General features: G+C 53.6%; 1 protein-coding gene across 1 annotated transcript in view; it reads right to left on the bottom strand.

The window, feature by feature from the left end:
* LOC149337606 (uncharacterized) overlaps positions 1 to 12051 on the bottom strand; it is a 29926-nt gene extending 17875 nt beyond the window's left edge. The window contains exons 1-3 of the mRNA XM_089553645.1: positions 11757 to 12051; positions 10545 to 10696; positions 9179 to 9551 (exon numbers count right to left, since the gene is read on the bottom strand). Of these exons, the coding sequence (XP_089409771.1) occupies positions 9179 to 9551; positions 10545 to 10696; positions 11757 to 12051 (820 nt within the window). The remainder of the gene's footprint in view (positions 1 to 9178; positions 9552 to 10544; positions 10697 to 11756) is intronic.
* Positions 12052 to 12625: the final 574 nt, after the last annotated feature.

The following is a 12625-nucleotide window of genomic DNA, read 5'->3' as shown; positions in this document are numbered from 1 at the left end:
GTGATTTGTCATTAATTAGTAATTAGTACTCAATTACATGTGACGCCACCAGTGCCACAGAAGCAGTCTAAGTAGTGCGGAAAACGCTTTCGCCTCTACGCACTTTAGACAGTCAAAGTGCCCGCTGAGTTTTTTTTATATTTTGTTTTTATGTTGTTGGGACTGAAAGAAAGAAACAATCTAAAGCTGGTATGACCTCAGCGCGGCAGTAGCGCCACAGGTGCGCAGCGCGGCAAACACACACCCTAACTGCAGCCGGGCTCTCTGAAGGAGAGAGTTGGTCGCCCGTAATCTAGAGCTGGTATGACGTCACAGCATCAGTAGCGCCACAGGTGCGCGGCGCGGTGTAACTGCAACCGGGCTAACTGAAGGAGCGAGTTGGTCGCCCATATTGACTCCGCTAAAGATCAAACGCAACTGCGGCCGGGTCACGCGAAGGCTTCAATGTGCGAGTAGTATTGCTTTCGCAATAAAAGTCGCTCTACTGGCTTCTTTTGGCTCATGCAATGTCGCAGTGGCGGCTGCGTGCATAGTGGCTGTGCCGATGCAGTTGATTCCTGCCGCTGCCGAGAGCCTTTTAAGGCGAAGGCCTTTAATGCCTCGTGCCGTCGTTAGCAATCCGTGGCGGCAGCTGTGTCGCCAGATGTGTCCGCGTTTCGACGGGTGTCCATCGATATATGCGAGACAGTTACTGCGTAATTTCCTTTCCTCAAATACAATTTTCAGTTTCTTCGTTACGGCCCCTCTTTCTTCTTTTAGTGCCTTCCTCCCTTCGTGTACGGCGCGGTTAAGGTGTCCACCGAGATGACTAAGAATTACAGGGCCATTTCCTTTCCTCAAAAAGGGTTGCTTTCAAAGGGCAAGCCATCGCGCCGAACGGATGGCGGTGTTCCGTGGACTCCCTGGCAGCGCTACAACACGCTGTCGCGTTCCACTCCTAAAGGCGAAGCTTAAGCGCCATTAATTAGTAGTCATTTAGTGCTGAGTGAATAATCAGTAATTTTATGCGAAGCATATTACTAGAGCTACACTACAGCTAGTTCACTATAACTACAGCCCGTCAAGCGCGGCGGTGGAGCTACCATTGACCTTTAGCGTGACCACGTGACACCACGTGACAACATGACGTCACAGCAGAGGAGAGATGGGCTGCTGGCTCGCGCGGTCGGCCGCGGCGGTGGAGGCTCCACATCAGAGGAGTGGCGGCTGACCACGTGACAACATGACGTCACAGCAGAGGAGAGATGGGCTGCCGGCTGGCGCGGTCGGCCGCGGCGATGGAGGCTCCACATCAGAGGCGCTGCAGCTGACCACGTGACGCTACAGCAGCGGTATAAAGCTGAGCTTGCCTCGCTCTCCGGGCGGCTTCGGCCACGAGGAGTATCTGTTCTCGCTTCGGCGAGCGCGGCTTCGGCCGCTTTTTTTTGAGCAGCGTCCGCTCCGGCGGACGCAGTTGTTGCTGCGACGCGCGTCTTTTCTTTCCTTTTTCTCTTTCCTCTGATCTTTTAACTCTCCTCTATCTGCACGTGGCAGCGGTTGTGGCTTGGCTAGAGCCAGTAGCAGGACCGTGCAATTTCCTCTTCATCCTTCTCTCAGTCACAACAACAACAACAACAACTCTCCGGGCGAGCTTCGGCGCCTCGCTTCGGCGCCTCGCTTCGGCGAGCGCGGCTTCGGCCGCGTATCTGTTTTTTGAGCAGCGTCCGCTCCGGCGGACGCAGTTGTTGCTGCGACGCGCGTCTTTTCTTTCCTCTCTCTCCTTCCTCTAATCTTTTAACTCTCCTCTATCTGCACGTGGCAGCGGTGGTGGCTTGGCTGGAGCCAGTAGCAGGCCCGTGCAATTTCCTTTTCATCCTTCTCTCAGTCACAACAACAACAACAACATCTCCGGGCACTTACGAGGCGGCCAGGTGTTGGGATGCCGCCTAGAAGCAGGGCTGATTTGAACGAGAAGCGGAAGCTTCAGCGGAAGCTTCAGGAAGCTTCAACAGAGACAGATGAAGAGCGGGATGAACGTCAACCAAGGAAAGCCATGTATTACCAAGCCTAGCCATCAATATTGCCACGCGCCTAACGCGCCGCGCGGCCTCCGCCCAGAGTCGAAGACGACGACGAAGCGGCGGTGGGCTCTCGTGGCACGCTGTTCTGTGTCGTGGAAGCTGGTTCCATAATTAAAAGCAGGCTCCCGGTCTTGGGTTCTTCCCGACGTCTACCTTCACGGCTCCTCTGGTCGTGACACTGGTGGAGGTGCGGCCGATGCTCCCTACTCCTGAGGACGGCTCGGCGCGTCCGCCTCTTGTGACCACCACTGTCCATCGTGCCAGCCGGAGGATCCGCGGCCTGTCCCCCGAGGCCCTTCCTATTGTCAGCGCGCCTTCAACTACCACTCCACTCATGGCGACGCCACTGCCCGCCCTGCCTACGACTGTCCCTGCAGCCAGCCCCACCTATCTCACCCTTCAGACTCCACGCACGCCTAAGCCCTTTCACGGCGACCTGTTTGAAGATGCCGAAGACTGGTTGGCTCAATACGAACGGGTCGCGACCTTTAACTGCTGGGACGACGCTACAAACTGTGTAACGTTTACTTCAGCCTTGAAGACTCTGCACGAACGTGGTTCGAAAACTATGAGACTACTTTCTCTACGTGGCCGGACTTTTGACGTCAGCTCCTGAGTACGTACGCCAACAGCGACCACCGGGAGAGCGCAGAGCGTGCACTGTCCTCTCGAATTCAGCTTCCCAATGAGGGTGTTGCCATGTACGTCGAGGATGTGAAGCGTCTTTGCCATCGCGCCGATCCGGCCATGCCGGAAGAAAAAAAGCTGCGGCACCTGATGCGCGGCGTAAAAGACCAGCTCCTTTCCGGCCTCGTGCGGAACCCGCCCAACACCGTCGCGGAATTCCTGGGCGACGCCGCGCACATGGAGAAATTGCTGCAGCAAAGATCCCATCAGTACGACCGGCAACTGCGCCAAACGTCGACTCTATCAACGTTGGACCGGTTCGACCATGAACCCAGGACGAATCCGGACTCCCTTCGCGAACTCATCCGTTCCGTGCTCCGCGAGGAGCTGCCGCACCTTCAAGCCCCCTTTGCTCCTCGCGTCGATTCCGTCACAAGCGTCATCCGCGAGGAAGTCCGACAGGCACTCAGGGCACAAGACGCTGCAGCTGTGCCGGCGCCGCAACCGACCCCATACGATCCCGCGCCGTACCCGACTCCTGTCCAGCCAGTCACGTATGCGGACGTCGTGCGCCGCGCGGCCCCATCTCCTGGGCCTTCGCCTTACACCGCACCATTGCTGGCGGTGCACGCTGCCCAGCCGACTCCTTACTGGGCGGATCGGCGCCAGGCACCGCGGAAGACTGACCTCTGGCGCACTCCGGATCAACGCCCGCTCTGCTACCACTGTGGTGAGGCCGGCCATCTCTACCGGCGGTGCCCCTATCGCGAAATGGGACTACGCGGTTTTTCTGTCGACAGCCCCCGTCCACGCCCTGGAGAGCGCCCTCAAGACATCGCCGAGTATGTCACCCGCCAGAGTACACTCTAAAAAAAAAGGTAGTTGAGGTTACTACATTTTGGGGTAGTAACGACTGTCACATATATGACTACCTAGGTAGTAACTGTACGTAGTAACTGCAAGGTAGTAACATTTACTACCTCTCAGTAACTGTACGTAGTAACTGCGAGGTAGTAACATTTACTACCTCTCGAGAGAAAACACCTTAAGAAATAATCTAATGACTTTTGACATTAGAATCTTATGCATATAAGATAGTAATAGTGCAAAATAAGAGCCAAAATTAAAAAAAACTAGAGCAAAAACAAAAAAGAAAAATTAAAAAAATGCCTGCTCCCAGGAGGATTCGAACCGCCGACCTTTGATTTTCTATCCTCAAGTTGTTTCTAACCTGCTTATATACTTTCTATCCTACCACGCTAACCACTACGCCACGCCACCAGACGTGAACTTGTCAACTTATGTGCCGTGATATGTGCAGCCACAGTTGTTTCTTGTTCTTTTCATTGCGTGTAAATGTAGCAGCAGCATCTACATTCTCGCACGGGACAACAATGTTGTTGAGAAGGACCTTTCAGTGGCTGATCGCCAATGACATAAGGAAATCTTGTGTGTTAACGAAAAAGAGTCTCTGCTGAGTTTTTATTGTCGAAAGACATGAATACCTGACTTCGTGGTGACTTTCTAATGTGTCACAAAGAGTGCATGAACATGACATCAGAAACTCAACGCCCATTTTTGTGCATCTTGTAGTAAACCAGAAAAAAAAAATGAGCACAAGTCAGGCACAATAGCTTGGGGTTGGTGAAAAAGTGCAATTAAGAAATCAAACTAAAGAATGGAACACATACGCGCTGCGTATATTGTATTGAAAACAAAAAACAGCACTGGCAATTTTGTTAGATTTGCTGCCAATTAGGAAACCCTTTTCATTATATAAAAACATTGGCCATTGAGTAGCAATGTCACCGGGAATGTTAGTATACGTACATGTGCATATTCCGATCATCCATTTCCAGATCAAGGTAGTAATGGATACTACCAGGGTTATAATGAGGTAGTACAAGTGTAGTAACTGCCAAAAAACGTAGTAACAGCAGAAGTTACTACCTTGTTACTACTTAATTTTCTTTCGAGGTAGTAACAAGGTCGTAGCAACATAGTACATAGGTAGTAAGGGTTAAAAAAGGTTGTAACAGCAGCCGTTACTACGTTTTCACTACCTTTTTTTCTAAGAGTGTAGTTCACCATCTCCTCCGCGCCGCGAGTCGCGATCGCCCTCTCCACGCCGGTCTTCGCCCTCTGGGTCCCGTTTCGCCTCAGGACAACGTGGTTCCTCGAGCCCTCGTCGGGAAAACTAGCTCCGGCGGCCTTTGGAGGCGAGGCCGCCGAGCGCCGTTCCGACGCAAAGCTTCCACCGCCGCAGCAACTGAATCGCCCCGACGTCGCACGCCGCATCGCTGCACAGTTTTCCCCGACGCGCCTTTCGTATCGCCGCGATGCCGCAACCCCAATCGCCGATCCGCTTCCGCCGCCGCACCGACCCAATCGCCCCGACGCCGAACGCCGCATCGCCGAAGAGTTTCCCCCAACGCGCCGCTTGAATCGCTCCGACAGCGCAACCCCAGTCGCCGACCAGGTTCCGCCGCCGCACCGACTGAATCCTCCACAGCAGCCATCGACGGGCCGTGCCGAAGGCAGGGTCTCCTTGGATATCCCTGTTCTCGTCGACACAAAGGAGGTCAGCGCGTTGGTTGATACGGGCGCAGATTACTCTATCCTTAGCGGACGGCTTGCGACGGCCCTGAAAAAAGTGACGACACCCTGGGACGGTCTCGACATACGCACGGCAGGCGGACATCTAGTCGCACCACTCGGCATGTGTGCGGCCCGGGTTACGGTTCGAGGCTGCACATTCGTTGCCACTTTTCTCGTTCTCCGCGAATGTTCTCGCGATGTCATCCTTGGCATCGACTTTCTTCGCGAGCACGGTGCGATCATAGACCTCCCGAACCGCTTGGTGACGTTTTCTACCGCAATGGCCACAGAAGAACCTGCGCACCAGGGTTCTCGGTCCGCCCTGCGAGTCGCCGACGATAACGTTACGGTGCCACCACGTGCCAGCATTCTCACGAGAGTTACCTGCGACGAGCCACATAGGGGACTCCGGGTTGTCGAGCCTAATGTCTCCCTCGTACTCACTAAGGGTGTTGCGGTGGCACGGGGCCTTGGATCCTTTCATGACGGTTGTACGGAGGTCCTTGTCACCAACTTCTGCAATGAACATCGACATCTGTTCCGTGGCAGAGCCATCGCTTACGTCGACCATGTTCAGGAAGTGGCCGAATGCTTTGCTTGCGAGGAGGGCACACCTGGAGCTGACACCGAAGCGGTCACCAACGTAGACATCAATCCAGGCCTTGCACCCGCTGAAAAGAGGCAACTCCAGGACCTCTTGCGGGAGTTTGGTGCGTGTTTCACGTCGTCGTCTAAAGTGCGACAAACGTCGATAGTTAAACACCGCATTATCACGCATGAAGGAGCCCGCCCCATCCATCAGCAGCCCTATCGTGTGTCCCCTCGTGAGCGAGATGCTATTCAAACACAGGTCGAAGAGATGCTCACAGACGGCGTCAACCAACCGTCAAGCAGTCCGTGGTCGTCTCCTGTCGTCCTCGTGAAAAAGAAAGACGGGACACTACGGTTCTGCGTCGACTACAGGAAGCTGTACAGTGTGACCAAGAAAGACGTGTACCCGCTCCCGCGTATCGACGACTCCCTCGATCGACTTCGTCAAGCCAAGTACTTCTCTTCGGTCGACCTCAGAAGTGGTTATTGGCAGATAGAAGTTGATGAGAGGGACCGTGAGAAAACCGCCTTCATTACACCGGACGGGCTGTATGAATTTCGCGTCCTCCCATTCGGGCTCTGCTGTGCTCCTGCCACGTTCCTAAGAATGATGGACACCGTTCTCACCGGTTTGAAGTGGCAGACCTGTCTTGTTTATCATGACGATGTCATCATTTTTTCCGCAACGTTCACAGAACATCTGCACCGCCTCAGGACTGTACTCAAAGCCGTTCGATGCGCCAACCTCTCCTCAAACCAGAAAAATGCCACTTTGGGTTCACCGAATTGAAGTTCCTCGGGCACGTCATCAGTGCTGACGGAATCCGCGCTGACCCAGAGACGCTTGCTGCCGTTGCTGCCTTTCCGGTCCCTTCCCACAAAAAAGCAGTCCGACGTTTTCTGGGCCTGTGCTCCTATTATCGCCGCTTCATTAGAAACTTCGCCCAGCTCGCAAGCCCTCTGACGCTCCTAACCCGTGATGACACGTCATTTTCCTGGGGCAACGAACAACAGACTGCCTTCGACGAGGTACGACGCCTACTCCATTCACCGCCCATCTTGGCACATTTCGACGAAGATGCCGATACGGAGGTGCACACGGATGCGAGCAACGTCGGTCTTGGCGCCGTTCTAGTTCAGGGGCAAAGCGGTGTCGACAAAGTAATTGCCTACGCCAGCCGCGCACTGTCGCGTGCTGAGTTGAGCTACTCTACCACGGGAAAAGAATGTTTAGCGGTAGTCTGGGCCGCCGCTAAGTTCCGCCCATACCTCTATGGCAGACCGTTTCGTATCGTCACCGACCACCACTCGCTGTGCTGGCTGAAAAATTTAAAGGACCCTTGCGGCCGCCTAGCACGTTGGGCATTACGCCTGCAGGAATTCGATTTCACCGTCACCTACAAGTCAGGCCGGAAACACACCGACGCTGATACCTTGTCACGCGCTCCCGTCGAACCTCCTCCGCAAGACACCACCGACGACGATAGCGTCCTTGGAGCGGTCAGCACATCTGAGCTCGTTTCCAGACAGCGTGCCGACGCCGAGCTCCGTCTCCTCATCGAACACCTCGAAGGTGGGTGCCCTAAAATACCACGAAACCTAGCTCGTGGATTATCGTCGTTCTGCCTGCGGAGAGGGGTCCTTTATAAAAAGAACTCTACTTCAAGTCCGACAACTTACCTGCTCGTCATACCGTCTGATCTGCGGGATGAAGTCCTCCTTGCCTGCCATGATGAACCGACTTCCGGCCACCTTGGAGTTACCCGCACTTTATCCCGAATCCGGCAGAACTATTACTGGCCCAACCTAACTTCAAGTGTCAAGCATTATGTCCGGACATGCCGGCAATGCCGCGGCAAAAAAAACCCGCGCTCAAGCCTCCTGGACAGCTTCAGTGCATCGAGTCGCCACAAATACCATTCGACAAAGTCGGCATGGACCTTCTGGGGCCATTTCCTCTCTCGTCTTCCAGCCACAAGTGGATCGTTGTCGCCACAGACTACTTGACCCGCTACGCTGAAACGAAGGCCCTTGCGCGAGGTACTGCCGCCGAAGTTGCCCACTTCTTTATGCACGACATAGTGCTTAGACACGGCGCCCCATCGGCCATCATTACTGACCGAGGCAACGCGTTTACAGCCCAACTCCTACGTGACATATTAGCGCTTAGCCATACTGCTCATCGACCAACAACAGCGTATCATCCCCAAACCAATGGTCTAACGGAACGGCTCAACAAAACATTGGCGGACATTATCTCGATGTACGTCCACGTTGAACACAAAACCTGGGATGAGGTTTTGCCGTACGTCACCTTCGCATATAATACCGCGACGCAGGAAACCACCCAGTTCACCCCGTTCCGTCTCGTTTATGGCAGAGAGGTCCGCATGATGCTAGACGCCATGCTGCCGTACGGCGACGCAGAGCTTCCCCCTGAAGCAGGCCACTTCGTGGAGCAAGCAGAGCAGGCCCGTCAGCTGGCCCGCTTGCACATCAAGGACCAGCAATCCGCCGATGCCCGACACTAACCTTCGGCACAGGGACGTGCACTACGAGCCGGGCGACCACGTGTGGGTGTGGACACCAGTGCGCCGCAAGGGATTGTGCGAAAAGCTTTTAAATAGGTATTTTGGCCCGTACAGAGCCCTGCGCCGCCTGAACAGCGTCAACTACGAAGTTGTCCCCCATGGAACTGTGGTCGCCGGCCCTCAGCGTCAACGGCCTGAAATCGTGCATGTAGTGCGCTTAAAGCCGTACTTTTCGCGTGACTGAGCGCTGTGTTCACGCTGTTTCGTACCTTTTCCCCTTACCCCACGTGTGAACTTGACTCTCCCTGCATGTCATCTAGCGCGCACTGTATAGTTCATCTCACCCCCAGTCTTTTTTTTTTGTTCCTCCTCCCCTCACTGTACATACCCCATTCCACATCGAGACGATGTTTGCTTTCGCGGGGGGGAATAATGCCACGCGCCTAACGCGCCGCGCGGCCTCCGCCCTGAGTCGAAGACGACGACGAAGCGGCGGTGGGCGCTCGTGGCACGCTGTTCTGTTCTGTGTCGTGGAAGCTGGTTCCATAATTGAAAGAAGGCTCCCGGTCTTGGGTTCTTACCGACGTCTACCTTCACGGCTCCTCTGGTCGTGACAATATGCTTCGCATCTGACTAGGCTTAACCTTAGCTAAGCCTCAGCCATTTTTTTTTCATCACTTCGTCATCAATTATGTGTGACGTCATCCAGTGGAGACGTCACCAGTGTCACATAGGCAAAGTGGTGCGGAAAACGCTTTCGCCTCCGCGCACTTGAGACAGTCAAAGTGCCCCCTGAATATTTTTCTTCTTGCGCTGCCGACGAATCCGCCGATGATGTAGCCTCTGGAGGTGGCGTATCTGCTCGAGGGACCGCGCGCTCCACTCCTTTGTCTTGCGAGACCGGCGATGGCGTCTCCGCTCGCACAGCGTTGTCTTCCGCCGGGTTATGATCCTGCACACGTGGAGGAGTTGTGTGTCGAACACGCACTTGGTCGACGTGACGTCTGACCGGTACGGCTGGTGTCTGTACGGATACCATTCGAGATCCACCTGTTCCAGGGAGCCATTTTGCTCCTACGCCAAAGTTAAGTGCATACACTGCAGCTCCAGGTAGAGGCGGGGACCATCCATGTGGCTCCGAGACAATCATTTACGATGGAAGGGAAGCATGTTCCAGAGGAGACCGGAGGCGATAGCCAAGAAGCGCCTCTGAAGGAGACTTGCCGCAGCTGTTATGTGTCCTTCTACATTTAAAAACCAATCTGGAAATGTGGTATCTAAACGTCCGCCAGCCATCTTTTTGAGGCTATCTTTTATTGTTCTGACTGCTCTTTCAGCCAGCACATTCGACTGTGGGTAATACGCAGACGTTCGAAGATGCGTTATATTATTCGTTTTCATGAAGGTAGCGAATCCATCACTGGTGAATTGAGTTCCGTTTTCAGAGACCACAGTCCTTGGAATGCCAAACCTGCTGAATATTTCGCGCAAGCAATTCACTGTAGCAGTAGCAGTAGCTTGCTTCATAGGAACTGCCTCAAATCCACTTGCTGTGCGCATCCACTACAACGAGAATCGTACTTCCCGCAAAAGGCCCTGCGAAATAGACATGTTTCCTGGACCACGGTTCTCGAGCAGTCGGCCAGCTCTCTGGCGGTGCTGCGGCTGGCATGGGCAAGGTTTGGACACAATTCTAACAAGTTGCTGCTAGTCCTTCTATGTCGCGGTTCAATCCTGGCCACCAAAATGATGATCTGGCACCTGCTTTCATAACTGACGACCCCTGGTGTGTTTCATGCAGTAGCTGCAAAACACGACGTTGTGCTTCCTTCGGCACTATTACGCGGTGACCCCAATACACAAGCCCGTGGGCCAAAGACAGGCCTTGTCTTTTATTGAAAAATGGAATAATACTGTCAACTTCTATACCTATTGCGGTTGACGGCCAGCCATGCTTTGTCAACTGCGCAACCCTTTTCAGTTGCGGGTCATTAGAAGTTAAGTGCTTCAGTTCATCAACTGACACTGTTCCCTCCTGGAATCCTTCTAGAGTAAGAATGTAATCAGGGGGATCGTCTGATTGCAACTCTGTCGTAGGGAGTGGCAGACCACTCAGGGCGCCGGCATGTAGAAGCTGCTGACCCGGCGAGTACTGGAGCTTGTAACGGAAACCTCCAAGGAACAGAGACCAACGTTGTATGCGAGCGGCTGCCAGCGATGGGGTCGGTCGATCTGCCCTCACCAATCCCTGGAGAGGCTGGTGGTCGGTAACATGTGTGAACTCTCGACCTACGAGAAAAACTCGGCACTTCGTTACGCCAAAAACAAGGGCGTTCGCGTTCGAGTTGAGAGTAATTTCTTTCAGGCTTCGTTAAAGTTCGGCAACGGAAACCTATAGGCTTGTTCACCTTGCCATAAGTGCGGAATAGCACGGCGCCAATCCCATGTTGCGACGCGTCACACTCCATCTTCAGGTCTGCAGCCGGATTGAAATGGACAAGTACCCCTGCCTCACGACGGCCTTGTCTGGCTTCCATAAACGCTGCCTCCTGCTCTGTTCCCCAAATCCATCGAGTGTTCTTCTCTAGCAGCTTCTACAAGGGTGCAAGGACGGATGTTAAATTCGGCATGAACTTTGCGTAAAATGTAATCGTGCCCAAAAATGCACGCGCTCCTGCACATTTTGCGGACAAGGAGCTTGCATGATGATTGCTTTGATATGCTGCTCTGTCGGATTTAAAGCTTTGCGGTCAATTCGGTGACCTATAAATAGGAAACAGACGCCTAGCGAAATTTACATTTGTACAGTCTGCGCTTGACCCCGTGCTCCTGGAAATGCTGGAGCACCAGCCTTAATGTGTCTGTTCCATCGTGTTTTTCCGGTATCAGTACATCGTCGAGGAAAGCCTGGACACCTGATATGCCTTACAAAACAGTGTCGATTTTCCGTTGAAAAATTGCAGGCGCGGAAGCTATACCGAAAGGCAAGCGATTGTAGCAAAACAACCCCCGGTGCGCATTGATAACGCACAATTTATTGGACTGGTCATCGAGAGGGATCTGATTATAGGCGTCACGCAGGTCGAGCGTGCTGAATTGCTCGCCGCCATTCAAATACGCAAAAATGTCATCAATGACTTGTAGCGGGTATCGCTCCAGCTCACATGCAGGGTTTAGGGTTACCTTGAAATCTGCGCATATTCGAACGGTGCCATCCATTTTTAGTACCGGCACAAATGCTGTAGCCCAATTGTGTATGTTACATGGGACAACACTCCGATGGTTACAAGCCTTTCAATCTCTTTGGATACCTTGTCGCGCCAAGCAAATGGAAGAGAACGGGCCTTACAGAATTCTGGTGTGGCTCCTTCTTTCAGTTGAAGATGCACTGGTGGTCCGTCAATCAGGCCCAATTCTGTGCTGAAGACGTCTTGGAAGTCCGAGATCACATCGTCCACGGTTGATGCACAGTTCTTCCCGAGGGGCGCTACGAACTTCGCCCCCAGCTTTGGCCCGATATTGAGGGCTGAGGACTTTGCGTTGCTGAGTTTAGATATCAAGTCGCGTCCGCAGAGGCTCGGTCCTGGGCAATCGATAACAATTAATGAGTCCTCGACGACAGTGTCATTGTACGAGACAGCCATATCCAACTGCCCCAGAACTGGCAAGGTCCCTAGGTAACAAGAAAGTTTTATGTTTCACGGTTACAATGGTGGCCACTGTTTCTTGTACTTCTCGAAAAGTTGCCTAGGCACAACACACACAGCTGAACCAGTATCGACAATCATCGGTATATCGCTGTCACACAACGTGAACGTTCGGCGATTCGGAGGTTCCAGCTGAGATTGCCGGGACGCAACCAAAGTCCAGATGTGCGTGCTGCCGGCCGCGTCATCCGATGTTTCCTGTGTTACATGTAAAGCTTGGCTTGATCTGCCTTGTTCATGGGTTTTCCGGCGTTCCTTGCTCACGTCGCTAGGGCACTTTTTCGCAAGGTGCCCGAACCTGCCGCAACGGTAGCATCGAGCTTTCATCCAGCTACACGCGTTTCCATAGTGTTTTGTGCTTCCGCACCGTCCATACTCTAATACTGGCTCATCGCAGGTCCGTCGCCGCGCGTTTGTCTTCATTACGGCCGTCAAGTCCGAAGAAATAGCGTTAGCGACGTTTTCTGCTGCCTCAGAGCTAAGCGCTATCGCTTCGGCTTACTTCAGGGTG

The sequence above is a fragment of the Amblyomma mixtum genome, chromosome 7, assembly GCF_055824585.1.
Source record: "Amblyomma mixtum isolate Tamu chromosome 7, ASM5582458v1, whole genome shotgun sequence".
NCBI classification, from domain to species: Eukaryota; Metazoa; Arthropoda; class Arachnida; order Ixodida; family Ixodidae; genus Amblyomma; species Amblyomma mixtum.
The sequence above is the reverse complement of the archived record's forward strand: the minus strand, read 5'-3'. Positions and strand labels throughout refer to the sequence as shown.